The sequence below is a fragment of the Cavia porcellus genome, unplaced genomic scaffold (genome assembly GCF_034190915.1).
Source record: "Cavia porcellus strain 051 isolate PalLab524CR breed Dunkin Hartley unplaced genomic scaffold, mCavPor4.1 scaffold_7, whole genome shotgun sequence".
NCBI classification, from domain to species: Eukaryota; Metazoa; Chordata; class Mammalia; order Rodentia; family Caviidae; genus Cavia; species Cavia porcellus.
In genome coordinates, this window is record NW_026947490.1 from 13,568,956 (window position 1) to 13,587,976 (window position 19,021).

General features: G+C 39.1%; 1 protein-coding gene across 1 annotated transcript; it reads left to right on the forward strand.

The window, feature by feature from the left end:
- Positions 1–16,867: 16,867 nt before the first annotated feature.
- Positions 16,868–18,799, forward strand: LOC100731545 (major allergen I polypeptide chain 1-like). Its single transcript, XM_013149736.3, has 3 exons — positions 16,868–17,330; positions 17,481–17,668; positions 18,649–18,799. Exons 1-3 carry the CDS (start codon positions 17,270–17,272, stop codon positions 18,676–18,678), a joined length of 279 nt encoding a protein of 92 aa, XP_013005190.1. The 5' UTR covers positions 16,868–17,269; the 3' UTR covers positions 18,679–18,799.
- Positions 18,800–19,021: the final 222 nt, after the last annotated feature.

Here is a 19,021-nt window from a genome sequence, read left to right on the forward strand (position 1 = left end):
GGGTGTCCCATCCATCCCCATCATCAGACATGGCCCCAGGAGCATTTTGAATAGGGCACTCCATCCAGTAATATCAGCAAACTGCATGGTTGGGGAACCATCTCCTGCATCAGAGATCCTAAGTTGCTCCAGCTCTTCAAGCTACCATGAGCTGGAGTTCTAGAAACCAAAATGTTAGCTAACATTTAGTGGCACTGGGCCATCTGCATAGACTCTCAAGAGTCCAACTCAACATTCTACCATAGCAAAGCAGTTTGGTAGCAGGAATCAGATGAGATGTCCCTGAGAACTGGAATAGAAAGAAATCTGTAACAGCTCCTGATTGTCAAATCTGGAACAATTTGAGCAACAAATTTGATAACGTTGCAGGTTTGGATTATAACCCAAGTAGAAAACATGAGTGTACTCTAATGTAAATACTTAAGTGAGTACCTCATAAGCAGCCTTGGCTTGAGCAAGCGGCAGCCACCACAGGGAGAGAACCAACTAGGGTCTCTCATGATCCATGCCATGTTAGAACTTAGGGCGCTGGGAAACCAAGCAACCAACTTGCCTCCCTGGTAAGCAGCCATGAACCAACCAGTGCGTGGGCTGAGAATCAAACATCCCATTACCCCCATTAGCAAATAGGAGCTAGAGGAATGAGCATCTCTTGAGAGACTGACCATATGCAATATAGCAAGTAGGGGGGATTTCCTTCTACCATTTCTTTGGTTTTTTGGTTTCTCTTTGGTTTTCTCAGCCATTCTTTTTTTAAATTTTACTTAAAGAGAGAGTAAACAAAACAGAAAATGGATAGAAATAATACATACTTTCAAAGAAAAAATAAACAGTAAGAAATCACTAGTTGATGATTACATATTACCCTCTTACAAATAGTTGTTCAAGATACAAAAGTGAAATATACAAAGTGGGGATTCAAACAGCAAGACTGCAAACAGTGCTGTTCAACTATCCAACAAAAACTTACTAATATGGTTATCAATCCTATACGCTTAAACATACATGCAGTTATCCATATCTTCATGTATGTTGAGATTAAACAAATCAAAGCAGGCTAAAATAACTCTAAACAAAGAATAATAGTATTGCTGGATTACACATCATGACACTACAGGATCAGAACTGGGTACTTTAGGGCCTCTTTTTCTTCAAAGTATTTGCTCATTTCTTATTTATTTTTAAAAAGATTAAGATAAAAGAGGACATTAGAAAGCATTTCAGAACAAAACAATTTAAGCAACACAGTGTTTCACCACAAGACAACACAACAGTAGTTACCATAATGTCTCTTTCTTTGGAATATTTGAGTATACCTTCATACACTATAGTATCAAACATAACAATACCCTATAAAACCATTCAAGAGAATGAAAGTATTACAGGGTATTCAGAACCAACTAACAGAAAATGAACAATGGTTACTATATTATCTCCTTGTTCATAAAAATTTTGTTTATACTATCACATATAATAAAACCCAATGAGATACAACGTGATAAAACCCATGGAGACAGTAAAACAAAAGCTTGGTAGGACTTCAAAACAAGATGATATTAAATCAGCACAAGCTATTACAATGTCTTGTTTTCTTCAAAATAGCTATTCATACCACCACAGACAATAAAATCAAACAACCCAGAATAAAACCATTCCAACTAATGAATTAAAACATTATAAGTCTTCAAAGCAATATAATGGGGAATCATGATTACCATATACTTTTATATATTTTTATGAATTCTTACACTAGGGGACCTATTTGATATTTAAACATGTGAGTTTGATTTATTTCGATTATAAGTATGGTCTCAAGTTGTGTACATTTATTTATAAATATCTCAGTGTGATCATTCTTTATAGCTGAGTATTACTCCATTGTAAAAAATACCACAACTTTTTTATCCATTCCTCAGTTGATGGACACTTAGGTTGTTTACAAGATCTGGCTATTATAAATTGTGCTGCTATAAACATGGGTGCACATATATCACTGTGGCATAATCTTTTCAGTTCTTCTGGGAATATGGCTAGAAGTGGAGTAGCTGGGTCTAATGAGACTTCCAATCCCAGGTTTTTGAGGAAGCTTCAGACTGCCTTCCACAATGGTTGCACCATTCTACACTCCCACCAGCTGTGCAAGAGAGTTCCTTTTTCCCCACAGCTCTGCAGCATTTGTTGCTGGTAGTTTTCTTGACCTTGGCTATTCTTTCTGGAGTGAGATGGAATCTCAGTGTGGTTTTAATTTGCATTTCTCTAATGACTAATAATGATAAACATTTTTTCATGTATTTATTTGCCATTTGTATTTCTTCATCTGAGAACTGTGTATTCATCTCAGATGCTCATTTTTGGATTGAGTCTTTGAATTTTGGGGGTGTGATTTTTTAAAAAATTCTTTATATGTTTTAGATAGGACTTCTTTATCTGAGGGACAGTTCACTAAGATTTTTTTCCCAGTTTGTAGGTTTTCTTTTCACTATGCTGGAGATTTCTTTTGACATGTGATACCAGCTATTGATTCTATTCTAAGATGTGATACCAGCTATTGATTCGGGGAAGTATTTCCTGTGCAGTTTGACTCCTGTTCATGAAATCTCTAACTACCTCTATGTCTTCAAGATTTTTACCAAATTTATCTTCCAACAGATTTAGTGTTTCTGTTCTAATATTCAGATCTTTGATCCATTTACATTTTAGTTTAGTATATGGTTATAGGCATGGGTCTAGTTTTAGTTATCAGCATATGGAGAGCCAGTTTTTCCAGCACCATCTATTAAAGAGACTGTCCTTCTTCCAGTGAACATGTTTGGTCCCTTTATCTAAGATAAGGTGGTTGAGTGTGTTTGCAGTTGTGTGGGTGTCTGCTAATCTATTCCATTGATCTTCAACTCTGTTTTTATTCCAGTACCATGTTGATTTTACTGCAGTTGCTTTGTAGTATAACTTCAAGTCAGGGATTGTGATACCTCCTGCCTTGCCTTTGCTGCTTAAGACTGTCTTAGCTATTCTAGGTCTTTTCTGGTTCCAGATGAGTTTTAGGAGTGATATCTCTAGATTTATGAGGTATATTGATGATATTTTTATTGGGATTGCATTGAATCTGTATAACAGTTTTGGGAGAATGGCCATTTTTACAATATTTATTTTTGCTAGTCATGAGCAAGGGATGTCTTTCCATATTCTGAGATCCTCTTCAATTTCTTTATTCAGGATAATTTTCCCTATATAGATTTTCACTTCTTTCCTGAGAATAATTCCTAAGTATTTCATTTTTTTAGATTAGTGTAAAGGGTGTGGCTTCTCTTATTTCTCTCTCTGTGATTTTGTTGACAGAGTATAGGAATGCTATTGATTTTTGAGTATTGACTTTGTATACAGCTACATTGTTGAATTTATTTATTACATCTAGGATTCTTTCAATGGAGTTTTGGGGATCTTCTATGTAGAATACCATGTTATCCACAAATAATGATAATTTAACTTCTTCTTTTCTTATCTTTACCACTTTTATTTCTCTCTCTAGTCTAATTGATCTGGCTAGTATTTCCAGTACTATATTAAATAGGAGCAGTGATAAGGGACATCCTTTTCTTGTGTCCAATGTTAAGGTAAAGGCCTTCAGTTTTTGGACATTTAGTATGATGCTGCTGTTGGTTTGTCATAGATGGTCTTTATCATATTGAGGTAAAGACCATCTATTCCAATTTTCTGTAAGGTTCTTATCATGAATGAATGTTGGACCTTAGCAAAAGCTTTTTCTGCATCTATAGAAATGACCATGTAATTCTTACTTTTGGCTTTATTGATATGGTAGATTACATTTATTGATTAACATATGTTGAACCATCCCTGCATGCCTGGGATGAATCCCACTTGGTCATGGTGTATAACCTTCTTTATGATTTGCTGCATCCTACTTGCCAATATTTTATTGAGATTTTTGCATCCATGTTCATTAGAGAGATTGGGCTGTAGTTCTCTGCTTTAGTTGGTTCTTTCTCAGGTTTCAGTACTAGGGTAATATTTGCTTCCAGGAATGACTTAGGAAGGATTGCTTCCCTTTCAATTTCATTAAAGAGTTTGAGGAGTGTCGGCATTAAGTCTGCTTAATATTTCTTATAGAATTCCGTAGTGATTCCGTCTGGGCCTGGGCTATTCTTTGTAGGTAAGGACTTAATTACATTTTCTATTTCATTAATAGATATTGGGTTATTCAGTAGTTTTACATCTTCTTGACCCAACTTCGTACTTCATTTCTTTCCAGGAATCTGTCCATTTCTTCTGCGTTATCGATCCTATGAGAGTAGAGGTTTTTGAAATAGGTGTTAATGATCTTCTATATTTCCACAGATTCTGTAAGTGATTTCATTGTTTTCATTCCTTATTGCATGAATTTGACCTCTTTCTTTCCTTTTTTAAGTAAGGTTGGTAGGGGCTTATCAATTTTATTTATTCTTTCAAAGAACCAACTCTTTGATTCATTGATCCTTTGGATTGTTTTTTTAGTCTCTATTGAGTTAATTTCTGCTCCAATTTTTATAATTTCTTCCCTTCTTTTGGCTTTGGCCTTGACTTTCTCTTCTTTTTCTAGATGTTTGACGTGTAGCATCAGGTTATTTATTTGTATTCGTTTTGTTTTCCTGATGTGGGAACTCAGGGCAATAAATTGCCCTCTGAGGACTGCTTTCATTGCATCCCACAGATTCCAGTAAGTTGTATTTGTATTTTTGTTTGCTTGTAGGTATTATTTAATTTCTTTTTAATTTCCCTTGTGATCCACTGATTGCTCAAGACTGTATTACTCAATGTCCATGTGTCTGTGGGGGTTTTGCAGTTTCTTTTATCATTAGTTTCTAGTTTCATGACACTCTGATCTGATTACATGCATGGGATAATTTCAATTCTTTTGCAATTTATTTAAATATGTTGTGTGGGCTACTATATGGTCTATTTTAGAGAATGTCCCGTGTACTGCTGAGAAGAATGTATATTCTCATGTTGTTGGATGGAACACTCTGTATATGTCTATCAAGTCCATTTCTTCACAGGTGTGATTCAGTTCTGTTCTTTGCTGATTTTCTGTCTGGTTGATCTGTGCCTTGATATCAATGGTGTGTTAAGGTCTCCTGTTATAATTGTGTTATTGCTAATTTGATTTTTCATTTCTATTAATACTTGCTTTGTGTAACTGGGTGCTCTGGAATTTGGTGCATATATATTTAAGATAATTAGCTCTTTCTCTTGGAGTTTACCTCTAACCAGTATGTAGTAATCTTTGTCTCTTCTGATCTTTCTTGGTTTGAAGTTCACATTGTCTGCAATCAGAATAGCTACCCCCACTTTTTTTGTGTTCCTGTTGCATGAAGTATTGTTTTCCATCCTTTGACTTTCAGTCTGTGAGTATCCTTTTGGTTTAGATGGGTTTACTGTAGACAGCATATGGTTGGATGTTGTTTCTTGATCCATTCTGCCAGTCTGTTTCTTTTAATTGGTGCACTGAGACCATTTACATTAATGTTTATAACTGTTATATATTGATTTGTTGTTCACATGCTATCTTTCTGGTGTTACACCTTTATCTTTCCATTCTGTTTAATTGTCTGCTTTGCTTAGTGATTTTTACCTAAGTGTATCTAAATTGTCTTTCAGTATTCTTTGCAGGGTCGTCTTGGTGATCATGAAGTTCTTCAGCTGTTCTTTGTCATGGAAGTATTTTATTTCTCCATCCATTTTGAAGGTCAGTTTTGCAGAGTACATCAGTCTAGGTCGGAAATCATTTTCCTTTAGGATCCGAAATACTTCACTCCATTCCCTTCTTCACTTTATTATTCGTGCTGAGAAGTCTGCTGTGATTCTGATAGGTTTTCCTTCTTGGTGATAAGTCTTTTGTCTCTGACAGCTTTTAATATTCTATTCTTAGGTTGGATTTCTGGGATGATGATTATTATATGTCTGGGTGTAGTTTTATTTTGGTTATTACTATTTGGAGTTCTATATGCTTCACTGATCCTGATGTCAGTTTCCATTCTCATGTTTGGGAAATTTTCAGGTATTAATTCTCTAAATATCCTCTTGATATCCTCTGTGTTGTCCCCTTCTTTTCCATTTAGCCCTATGAATCTTATTTTGTTTTTCTTTCAATCATCTTGCAGCTGTCGAATTGTTGTTTCCTGATTCCTTGCTATTTTTAAAGGATCTTCCCTTTCCTGTTCACCAGCTGAAATCTTCTCTTCGAGGCCTGAAATTCTATCTTCACTTTCCTTGTTGTGGTTTTGACAACTTTCAGTGGAGTTTTTGATTTCCTGCATATCTCTTTGAATCTGCTTCATGTATTCTCATTCTTTGTTATATTGTTCATCCAGGGATTCTATCTTTTTGTTTTGTTCCTCTAATTTTTTAACTGTGCCTTCTTTAGATATGTTTAGCATATCTTTCATTTCTTTTATCATTTCTTCTTTTACCTGGGAGATTAATTCTAGGTTGAATTCCTTTAAAGCTTCCCGTAGTTGCTTCTTTATTTCAGTTGCTCTTACTTTAGTTATTTTGGGAGTATTGTACATATTTTCTTCTATGTACATAGCTCCTAAGGTTTCTTTGGATGGGCTGAAGGTTTGAGGTTGTATTTGGGTCTTTTGTTTTGTCATTCTCCTATATTTCCCTGTTTTGAGTGTTATTCCAAGGCTTTCCCTGGGCCTGGTGGAAATCGTCCTGTATGCCTTCAACTCCAGGGACTCTGGCTGCCCAGTTCCCTGGATTGAGAGAGGGTCACTAGGGGCGAGGCAGGCAGACCCAAGACGTGCAGAGCCAGTAAAGTGTGGCAGAAAGCTGCAAAGTTCCTTGACTGGCAGAAGCGATGATCCTTAACTCCAGGGCTTTGGGATGGTGTGGCAACACTCACTTCCAGCCTCCCAGTTCCCAGGATTGAGAGAGGGTCACTGGGGTGGGGCAAGTAGGTCCAAGACCTGTGGAACTGGTCAAGTGTGGCAGGAATCTGGGAAGTTCCTTGGCCGGTGGGAGCAATGATCTTTTTTTTTTTTTTTTTACACTTGTTTTTTCTTTTTTCTGTTTATCAGTACTGGGGATCGAACTCACGACTGTCTGCTAGCAAGGCAGGTGCTTATGCCACTAAGCTAAATCTCCAGCCCTGGGAGCAATGATCTTAAACTCCCTAGACTTGGGGTAGTGTGGGGACACTCACCTCCAACTGCCTAGTGTCCAGAATTGAAGGCACAGGCAGACCCAAGACCCCCAGAGCCAGATGAGCATGGCAGGAAGCTGGGAAGTTGTTGTAGGCAGGCCCAAGACCTGTGGAACTGATCAATTGTGGCAGGAAGCTGGGAAGTTCCTTGACCAGTGGGAGCAATGATCCCAAACTCCCAGGACTTGGCATAGTGTGGGGACACTCACTTCCAGCTGCCCAGTTCCCAGAATTGAGCAATATTTGTTCATTTCATCATGCATTATAGGATCAGTTCTCATAAACTCTTTGTAGATTCTATGTATGCATGAGTTTTCACATGTATTTCTATCCTTTATATATTAGAGGGAGAAACAAGACAAAGCAAGACAAAACAAAACATTTCCCTATAAACATGAAATGAAAAAGACATATACAACCACAGTACAAGGAGTTCTACAATGGTTACTGTGTTGTCTCTTGATATCTTCAATAGAATTGTCTATATCATCAGACATAGTATAATTGAATATAGCAGTATATAACAATAAAAACATAACTTTGTAGACAGTGTAAAACTTCAAATCAGAATGTGTATTGTAGTGAGTCTTGTCATCTTCAGTGTAGTTGCCAGTACTCTCAGACTTGCTGCTATCAATCATAAGTTTTGAATAAAATCTGTCAATACCAAACAGCAATCAAACAAACCAGATTTAACTAAGATCAGTCATGATAAAACAGTATAAGTTATACAGGGTTCCAGATTAAGTTAATAGGAAATTAAAGATGATTACTGTACTATAACCTGTTATTTTTGGGATAGCTGTCTGTGCCCCCAGATATAGTGCAAGCAGACAAACTGAGACAGAATAAAATCTATCTAAGCAGAGCGGTGCATGTAATATGGGTTTTAAATCCCAATACCCTATTAACAATATCTTATGCCACCTTTTTTAAGACTCTCCCTCCCCTTTCACTCCCACAGGATGCACTGTGAATTTTTGGGTCTCACCAACATCCTCAGTTTTTAGATTGGGGGGGGTTAGATTTTAGATATTTACCTAAGTGGTTCCAAACTGTCTCCCTCCTGGACTTGATCTATAGTTGTATTCCTTTACCTATTAATACCTATCTTTGCAACCTATCCAAAAATACTGGTCAAGTTGCCCCTATTACTCTCTGGTTCCCTGTCACATAAAGCATTGCTTTCTCATATTTGATTTTTGGTCCATAAACCCTTTTTCAGGTTAATTATATTTCCCTATAAAGAGCATCTCAGTGGGACCTCCTGATCTACTCTGCCTGTGTTACTCTTTTTTTTAGTGTATAAAAGCCATCTACATTAGAGATCATAGCCAACCTTCTCTGCCTTATTTCTGTTGTGCTCTTTCTCTGCCATTGGTTGTCTGATTTTCTTCTTCATTTCACTTTCTGTTCCATTCATTGAGGCCTCTGTCACTGTTCCTGAAATCCTGGTACTTTTGCCTCTCTCTGGAATGTCCTTCAGTATCTCTGTAGAGTTGGATTGGTGGTTGCAAATTCTCCCAGTTCCTCTTTGTCTTGAAAGCATCTTGTTTTCCATTAATTTCTATGATCCTGCCCACTTCAGTGTGTTATTGAAATGCAAACAGGGCGACATATGCTGGCTCCTCCCCTCTAGGTCAGTCAACTGCAGGTCAAGGCAGGTCCCTTGCCAGCTCTGTTCTCCATTACGCTCATCGACCACCGACTTCAGTGGGACTGCACTTCAGTGCAACTGTGGTTTGGTGAGTCAAAGTGGCAGGAATTCAGGTGCATGAGAGCACAGAATCTTAGCTGCCTCCATATTAGCCCCAGGACTGTATGTTTGACTGGTTCTTTTCACTTTAGTTTCTTCCTGGGTTGAGAGGATCCATCTCCCTCTGTCTGGGACTCCCCATGCTGTGTTATTTTGGTACCTAAGTCATGTGTCTCAGGGAGCCTCTGTGATCTGCTCTTATCTATCCGCCATCTTTACCAAAACCTCAACCTTTACATTTTCCATGGCTGAGGTCCTGCTTCTCCAGAGGCCCCCAGAGGGCAGCAGGTGAATGAGCGCTGTGCTAGGCTGAGCTCTCCAAGCTGCTCGCAGGCTCCCAGTGCCTTGCCCAATGTGGGCCTCACCCCTCCTCTACCATCTCTTTCAAGGCAAATATTGTTATCACTGTTTTGCTTTGTTCTGATTAATTGTTTTTTGCTCTATTCAATATTCTGTTTCAATAAATTCTATAATGTTCTGTTTTTTATTTGATTTTGCTATACCTGATTGAAAGAACAACAATTGTGAAGATAACAAGATACACTATGGTACCTATTACTGTTACCCTGGTGACCTGCTGGGATGTTCTGTACCAATTTCACTGTACTGTCTCAACTGACTTCGTTCTGTCTTGTTCTGTTGTATTTTACTACCTTCAAAATAATTTTTAAAATTTAAATAAATAAATAATATTTGAGTGAGTAAATGAGAAAAGAAAAGACAAATGTTCCTTACAGTAGAATGCCAAGTGGTATGCAATATGTAAAAATTCCTCCTTCCAGAGGACAAGTTGCTTCCCCTCTCTCCTTGAATATGGCTTATACATGTGCACAGAAAGCAGCAGAGAAAAGGTAAGCAGTGACAAAGCCCAGTAAAAACAGCATTAATCAAGGGACCAAATGAGAAGTGTTAAACAGAAACAAGACGTGTTGATGCCCTGATACATGTGACAAGGACACTTGACCTCTGTGGTACCTTTATAAAAACTGTACCCTACGGAATTATCTGGTGGTGAAACACTATTCTGCTTAAATGGTTATGTTTTGATCTGCGCTGTTTTGCTGTTATGCCCTCTTTTTTCTCAATCTCCACTCCATTATTTACTTTTTTATTTTTATCCGTTTAATTAAAGGGAAAAAAATAGCAGGATATAATATAGTAACCCACTTTGACTTTCTATTATCTCGATTTGAAGCCCTGTATTACTCTCACCATCTTGTTTTTGACTGATGTTCCTCTATTCTGTTTTGCTGGATAGTATCAGGTTCGAAAGTTTAGGCATCAGCTGAGAAGATAATGAGATTCATTATAACGTCCATTCTCGTTGACTTTTATCTACTTTTGAAGACCTACAATGTCTCCAATGTTTTGGTTTTGTCGGTTTTGTTCTTTACTATTTTGTTCAATTGTATTATAACTAATGATATAGGCAATTCTATTAGAGATAGCGGGAGGCATTATGGTAACCACTGTTGATCACCTTGTATTATGTTTTTATATTATCTATTATGTCCACCCTTTTGACTTGACCGATTCTGTTCTGTTATGTCTCATTTGGTTTTACTCTCTTCCAAAAAAGCAATAAGAACCGTGGAAGCAATGAAACCCAAAATGTGTAATAGTCATTGTACAAAAGAGAGGAAAAGAAAGTGCTCTAAACTATATAACTGCATGTATATTTAAGTGTATAAGATAGAAAATGATACCACAGAGTTTTATTGGATCATTGAACAGAACTGTTTGCAGTATCATTGTTGGAATGTCCACTCTACAAGCTTTAATTTTGTGACTTGAACAATTATTTCTAAGATGGCAATATGTAATCCATTAACTAGTGATTTCCTACTGTTCATTTTTTTCTTCTGTAAATCTGTATAACTTGTACCCTTTCACTGTTTTTTTTTCTTTTCTCCTTAAATAAAAAATAAATAAATAAAAATAAAAACTGTACCCTAGCATACATGATAAGAAAAAAAAAAACAGAAGACTCAGATTGGTTGCTGAGAGCTTCCCTCAAGGGGAAAATAATTACCTAGAGTACAAGGAGCTCTGAGTTGGATGCCCAGCACAACACAGAGAAACACAAAAAGGAAAGCACTCATCTTGAGGTGCTTTCTTTATTTCACAAGTCCTCCGTAAGACTCCAAGGTCATCAACATTAAAAAAAGCCCGAGAAACCATCTCCCACCAGAGCATGCAGTGGACATCTGACAACTGGAGCTCAGGACTTGGCAACACTTTCCTAGACAGTTGCCGGATGTGAATCCTGTTTGGCATAGGGTTCTAATCAGCATCAAATAGTTTGTGTCATGTCCTATCTCCTGCTCTGAGATGTCACTGCTTCCGTCATTGTTGACTTAGAGAAAAGGACAGTCAACTGCCTCTAGCAAAATACTGCTTAATTCTCACTTATCTAAACATTTATAGTCTTCACATTGTGAAATTAATAAGTCAATTTCAAAACCACATAGAGAGCAACTATAGCTCTGAAAAGTCTTTCTTTATAGACTTCAGAAAAGTGGATGCCATTTCAATTCATATAACAGGTTTCTTTCTTATTTTCTTTCTCTTTTTCTTTTTTCCTTCCTTACCTTTTTCCTTTATTTCTCTCTTCCTCTTTTTTTGACACACTGGAGATGGAACCTAGAACTTCGTGCATGCGGGCAAGCACTCTACCACTGAGCAACACTGATGATCCATCTGACAAAGAATTATGAAACAGCAGCTATATATGGGTCCCTGTTATAGTCCTGGAGATACAGTGTACTACAATTGGACCTCTTTTGAAGCTATCAGATCAAAGATTCTGAGGCTCTTTATGTTAGTCCTTCCTGGTCTTGTCACAGGATAGCCAACGTTGATAAGGTTTCATGCTACTTAAATCAATAACTGCAAACATACATTATTATAGTATATTTAGCACTCTACATATCTTGGATTATAAGTGTGTAAACATATGATGAGAATTGAATTGTATGTAGCTATGCAAAGTTGAAACTAAAGAGACATGAGTTTCAGTTCAAAAGTGAGCATCTGAGACAAATAGGCACTTCTCAGATTAAGAAATACAAAGGAAAGTAAATATATGGAAAAAATGTTCAATATTGAAGAAATACAAATTAAAACAACACTGAGATTCCATCTCACCAAGAAAGAATGACTATCATCAAGAAGTCAACCAATTACAAATGTTGGAGAGGCTGTGGGGAAAAAGGAGCTCTTCTCCACTGTTGGTAGGAGTGCAGGCCAGTGCAATCAGTGTGGAAATCTATGTAGAGGTTCCTCAAAAAACTAGAATTGTAAGTCCCATTACACACAACTAGTCTCCTTCTGGGTACTTTCCCAGAAGAATTAAAAACATCATACCACAGTGATATATGTCCATCCATGTTTTAGCAGCACAATTTCCATTAGTTAAATCTTAGAAACGGCTCAAATGTCCATCAGTTGAGGAATGGATTTGCAGACTGCAGGGAGAAAACAAGGACTCACCAAGGATCAAATCACACCATGAACCAGCACCACGCATGGGCCACCACCGGCACAGTGGCAGCCAGACCCAAGCCTTTTCCCATGAGTCAGGGCCATTTGCAGACAGTGGAGGAAGGAACAAAGACTCATCAAGAATCAAGCTCCCCTGAGCAAGAAAGTGGTGCACCTCCCTTCCTGGTAAGCAGCACTGGTGCAGGTAAGCAGCGGGCAGGCCAGGAAGAGAACCAGTCAGCATCTCCCATAATCATATCAGTGCAAACATCCTACTCCCTCCTCTCCCCCTCCCCATTAGCTGCTAGGGACCAGAGATCTGAGCATCTCTTGAAAGGATGACTGTGTGTAGCACAGCAAATATAGGGGATTTCTCTATATCTTCTGTTTGAAGGCAGATGTTGTTTTCACTGTTTTGCTTTGTTCTGTAATTATTCTGCTCTATTCAGTATTCTGTTTTGATAGGTTTTATAATGTTCTGTTTTCGGTTTGATTTTGCTATACTTACTTGAGTGGACAAATATTGTGAAGATAACAAGATATACTATGGTACCTATTGCTGTTAACCTGGTGTCCTGCTGTGAAGTTCTGTACCAATTTTGCTGTGTTGTTTTGATTGACTTTGTTCTGTCTTGTTCTGTTGTATTAACTACCTTTGAAAAAAAGGATCAAGTGCCCCTTGTGAACCAGCACTATGCATGGGCCACCACTAGCATGGGGACAGCCAGTTCAAGGTCCCTTCTGGCATGCTGGCTGGCAAACAAGAAGAACCAATCCCACTATGCACCCCACCACCACCGTAAGTTACCAGCTGATCTGGAAACACACAGGCTGTGATGATAGCTATTGAGGTGAAATGCAATTTGATGCTTGTAGTGTTTTAGTGTTTCATTGACCTTGCAGGTCTAGAGACAGTAGTCTGATCATCTGTTCAGAGGATAGAAGTATGCAGTATGGCATCTAGGGGCAATCTCCTTCTTAGGGTAGTAGCCATTGTTGATCCCCTATTGTATTGTTTTGAAGACTTATATTATTTTCATTGTTTGTTGGGTTGGGTTTTATTATTCTTTTGTTTTGTTTGATTTTGCTGTATCCGATGGCATGAGCAGCTATTTCAAAGATAGCAAGATATATTAATGTAGCCATTTTGGACTCACTATTGTCTTAAGTTCTTTATTGCATTTATTTTGTTTTTATTGGTTCTATTATGTTTGATTTTAGCAGCTATTTTGAAGACAAGAGGCATTATGGTAACTATTGTTGACTTCATATTGTTTGGAGTACTGTATCATTTACACTGGTTTGTTTAAACAGGTTTTATTCTATTTTATTTTCCTTGATTTTATCCTCTTTAAAATAAAATAAAGCAAAATAAATCAAGGAATGGATAAAAAAGATGTGTTATTTTTATACAATGCAATACTACTCAGCAATAAAGAAAGATAATCATGTGGCTTTTATATGTAAATGAACGCAAGCTGAGATCACACTCATAAATGAAATAAATCAGACTCATATGTGCAAACATCATATTGTCTCTTTAATGTAAGAAACTGAAAGATAAAAGAGTCAAATTTACAATAGATATTGTGAGATTAAAAGGAGAAGAAACTGCTCAAAAGGAAAGAACTGGAATGGTGGAAAGGAGAAAAGAAGAAAGGAAAATGTATGTATATAATATGTATACACACTATATAATATATATTATATAATATATATGATAGTTAAGATTACTACTACTAATTTCTGTTCATTCATTAAAAAGAACAGTTTATTATATTGTTCGATCAAATTTTTATGGCTATATTTTGTAATCTGAGCAACTACACTGAAGATAACAATACATAATATATTAACCATTATTAATCTGCTATTATCTTGTTTTGAAATTCAATATCAGTGTTTTTATTGTTTTTCTCTTTAAAATTAAAAAAACAAAAGAATGAATTATTAAACTTACTGGGTGGTCAGTGACTGCTTTTTTTCTTTACACCATACATTACATCTGGAACTGAAACATATAAAAGGAGCCAAATCTCTTGACTTCTTTGTTCTTTTTCTGTATAATTCAATCCTGCCATTTAATATTTGATCTATATATATTAGTTTCAAACAAATAAACATTTTATAGTATAAATCAGACACATTTGTACATCAAGCTATCTCTGGGCATTAACACTGTTTCCTAAGTTTATAAGAGACTCTCGAAAGGATAAAAAGAGATTTAAAAACACAACAGCTATGTAAATCGAGATGCAGTCATCTGCATCAACTACCAAACAAGAAGTACAGCCAACAGTTAGCAAGGAAATTTACTTAACTATTAAGGTCTCATAACAATGATCAGAGAGAACTGTACCAAAATCATAGCTGTCCAGGTCATTGAAACATAATCTACCAGGCCTGCCAATAACATCTCCGCTTATCTAGCCCCACCCATCCTTAACATGGTTATGTGTTTTGTCTATACCAGGTTAGTGTTGCTGATCCAACATGGATGCCATCTTTCCTGCTCAGCTCTTACCCACATACTTTGTATCATGCAATGCTCAAAGTTTTCATTTCCAATCTGACCACACTGACTGCTCAAGGAACTAATTGGGGCCCATCACCACCCACATCTGGCCTGAAGCAGCCAAGGCCTCTGTCCAAATACTGAAGAACTGACTCTACGGTAGAGTGGTAGAGTGCTAAGGAAGCAGGGAGAGGCCAGTCCAGCCTCAGTTCTGCATATGAATCCTCTACTCTGCTTCAAGATGAACTTACAGAAACTTGCTGAAAAATGGCCATTGGCATTTCCTCCTGTACCACATGTGTCTATTATTTTGGTGCCTACCCCTGTCTCACACTTTGTCACAGGGATAGTGGACACTGATATTCCCAAAGGAGGCAAAGAATACATGGTTCTAGCCTTCCCAGCATATTATGGGTTCAAGCCACTCCCTCCTTCGAGGGGCAATCTCCACTCCACCCTTTACCCTTGAGATTAACACTGCCCTGCTCTCAGCTGTCTATCTCCTTTGTCTGGTGCAATCATGACAGTGAACTTTGATTTCATAAACCATTCTTTTTATTTATATTTTTCTCTGAGTAAATTCTTTGGCTGTCCACATCTCCAGGCTCTACAACACTCTCACATTGCAGCCAGTCTTATGGTGTCTCAGCTCAGAGTGGATGGCAGAAGGACTCTTGGGAATGTGCGCTGCCTAGCAAGAGAAAGCACGAAACACCAAAGTCAGCTTAATTAAACCCTGCTGGCATAGGGACTAACCCAGTGCCACAAGACTGAGACTTCTCTCAGGGGAGAAAACCACTGATTCATTTCTGAGGACTCCACTCCCACGACCCCACCTCTAACACTGCCACATTGTGAATCAAGCCTCACTCTGAGTTTCAGTGGGGACAAAGAGCATTCAGCCCAAACTAGGCCATCTCCCTCAGAAGGTGGTATTAGAAGCCATCTAGGTAGTTAGACAGGAAATCTTGTGCTAATTGGAGGAGGTGTTTCAGGCAGGGAGGGAGGCACATAGGAAGGCCCAGCTGAGGGACAAGGTTGGCCTGATCACAAAACAGAAAATGGCTGGGGATCCACTTCAGCTTCAGACTACATGCCCAGCATGGCCAGGCCTGAGCTTCCACCCCCAGCTCTGCAAGAACAGAATAGTGGGCCACAGATGGGATACAGTTTGGCTCAGGTGATAGTTGAAGTCAAAAGGAGAAAAAGATTCGGAGGAAATGATGAAATCTCTTGAATTTTCAGGTATTCTCAAAGTATTGGGTGGCAGGACATAGTCAGAGACAACTAGCTACTTAAAGACAAACAGTCAACTTCAAAGACAACTGTAACCTCAGGGCCAGAGAATTAAGGCAAAAACTGAGGGCTGCTGGAACAGCTCCCTAGGAAATCAGCTCCTGGGAGACCACAGAGCAGTTGTGATGAAAGCTGGGACACCCTGAAACTATGAGGTTATGAGGAATCCTTCCACCTGTCCTGCCTTGACACACACTAGATGTCAAGATTTTAGTTCATCTCTGGGTTACTGGAAAAACTCCATAAAGTCATCCTAAGTCATTGTGGTGCATGCCAATAGTTCCAGCACTCAGAAAAGCTGAGGCAAGAGGATTACCAGTTCAAACACAGCCAGGATAACTTAGCAAGTTAGAAAAAACCTTTCCCAAGATAAAATATTAAAAGGGAGACATAGCTCAGTGCATAGTCCCTGATTTCAATACCCAGTCTTGTTTCCCCAAAAAGTTCACAAAGTCATAATCAGATTAATATTAAAGTCACAACAGGTATGGGAAGCTGACATGGAATATCAATCTGTAATATAATTTTGTTGTTTGAGGTGTTGGAAATTTTTGTTTTAATTTTTTTCTTTTTCTTCCATACAGAGTCTTACTATGTAATTCATACTGACCTTGAATTATCTATGTGGCCCTAGGTGCCCTCAACTCAGAGCAACATTCTAGCAAAGCCTCCTGAGTGTTACGATTACAGAAGTGTGCCACCATCCTCCACCTCTGATGGAGTCTAATTTTGCACTTTTGGTCCTTTCCCTAGGCAGGTTTCCCTGTGATTCTATATCTTCAGCTGCTCAGGTCCCCTGACCTTGGACAGAGGCCTAAAAAGGAGAGACGGAAGAGCTAGAACCTTCGTTGACTCTGCGGCTTATCTTCTTGCCAACACACTTACCTCCGCTGCCACAGCCCCAAGTCATTCCCCCTCTCCTGGCTCTGTCAGACACAGGCACTGATTGCCCCACAGTGACCCCAGAGCAGCAATAAAAGGACACAGAGCTGGGAAGGGAGCACCTGCCACTTGCACCATGAAGCCGCCTACTGCTCTTCTGCTGCTTGGGGCTGCCTTGCTCCTGATCTCAGGCACAAGTGGGTGCTTGGAATGTGGCTGTGTGGGGTGTGGATTTTCTGGGGCTTCAGACTTTTTCAGGGCAGTTCTGAACATGCTGAATGGAAGTGGGGATGAAGGTGTCCTGATGAGAATGTCATAGGGAGGCTCATCTTGTCTTTATGTTCCAGATGGTGAGATTTGCCCAACTGTGGAAGAGCATGTTAACCTATTCATACATGGAACATCTGATGAGTATAATAGCTTCATGGCAAAATACATAAACGACCCTGAAACACTGGCCGCCGCCTCCTCTGTTAAACAATGTTCTGATGGCAAGTTAACAGATAAGGACAAGGAGAATGCATCCAGTGCATTGGTGAGTCTGCCAGTGTCTGACTGTGTTCCTGTGACTGCCTAGGGGTCTGTCATATTCGGTGTATGAAACAGAATGAGGAGGTTTCATTCTCCTTCCCACATGGCCCTTCTCTGAAATCTACAAGGAAAAAGAGCCTGACATATGAGACATTACAATAGATGGAGCAGATGCCACCTGTAGAAGGAAAAGGCAATGCAGCCCTTAAGATTTGGGGTGGGCCACTGGTGCTCAGCTCTGCCATACCAGCCTGACAGTTTCTTTTTCATTTCTTACTTTCTTTTTCTTTTTAAGGATTTCTATGAGCCTCTGTCCCTATGCCACCTCCCAGCCTCTGTTTCAGCCCCTCGGCTCTAACATCCCTGACCCCTGCCTCTCCAGCACACTAGTCTGGAGCCTCTTCAAACCAATGACACTGGATTCTGCCCACCTTCTAATTGTTCAACTCCCATTTCTCCCTCTAAAACTCTCAGTTTTCCATCCCAAAGGATCACTTTGTGCATTGTGTGCCAGGAAAGGAGACAGCCACCACAGCCCTCCTCCTGCCTTCTCCACCCTAGAACCTCAGGTGGAGAATCAGAGGGAAGCCTCTGCCTCCTTTCCCAAGAGATGCCGGGGACAGGTTACTCCACTGTCCACAAGTATGAGGGGTAGAACTAGGAAGCTGATTGGCATTCGTTCAAACTAACTCTGCCAGGTCCTTCTCATCAGTGCCTTTGCACTCTAGCCCACATCATGCCACACCTCCATCACAAAGAGTAATCTCTCTCCTCTTCTTGTTGGGGTGCGGCCTCAGGCAACCCTCAGAACACTCTGCTGGTGCAGGAGGCTGGGACCCACTTGTTTTTATCTCTCTAGATCAAAGTTCCACACTTAAAATTCAACCTCAGGATCCTCCCAGGAAGGGTTCAGTGAGTGTTCAGGTGCCTGATGTCTCTTTCACCCTTGAAGCCTCACCAAGTTCCCTGACATTCTCTTTGCAGGAGAAAATATACTCAAGCCCTTACTGTTAAATGATCCATCCATGCCTAGAGACCCACAGAAGCCACCTGCCTGATCACTATGTAGTCTCAGCAACCCACCACATCCAGGTATCTGACTAGAGGATTCCAGCAATAAAAGCTTTGCAATTCACAGGAGAGTCTTTACTCATCAGCTAGAGGGCGGGCATTGGGTGGGACTGGGAAGAAACATGGCAAGAACAATCCATGTCACATTTAACCGAGCTGGCTCTGATTAGGGTCAGATGTTCCTCCACTGAATTCAGTGGGTGGAGGCAGCAGCAGAACCACAGCAGCCAAAGTGTCTGACCTCTTCTGTGGAGCAGTATCCTCAGGTCACAAATCTAAGCAATCA

What these genes read in the sequence shown, in the direction of transcription:
- LOC100731545 (XM_013149736.3), top strand. Translation starts at nt 17,270, where the DNA reads ATGAAGCCGCCTACTGCTCTTCTGCTGCTTGGGGCTGCCTTGCTCCTG. An exon ending in GCTCCTGATCTCAGGCACAA is followed by an intron (nt 17,331 to 17,480) that starts GTGGGTGCTTGG and finishes TTTATGTTCCAG; the next exon opens with ATGGTGAGATTTGCCCAACT. An exon ending in AGAATGCATCCAGTGCATTG is followed by an intron (nt 17,669 to 18,648) that starts GTGAGTCTGCCA and finishes TTCTCTTTGCAG; the next exon opens with GAGAAAATATACTCAAGCCC.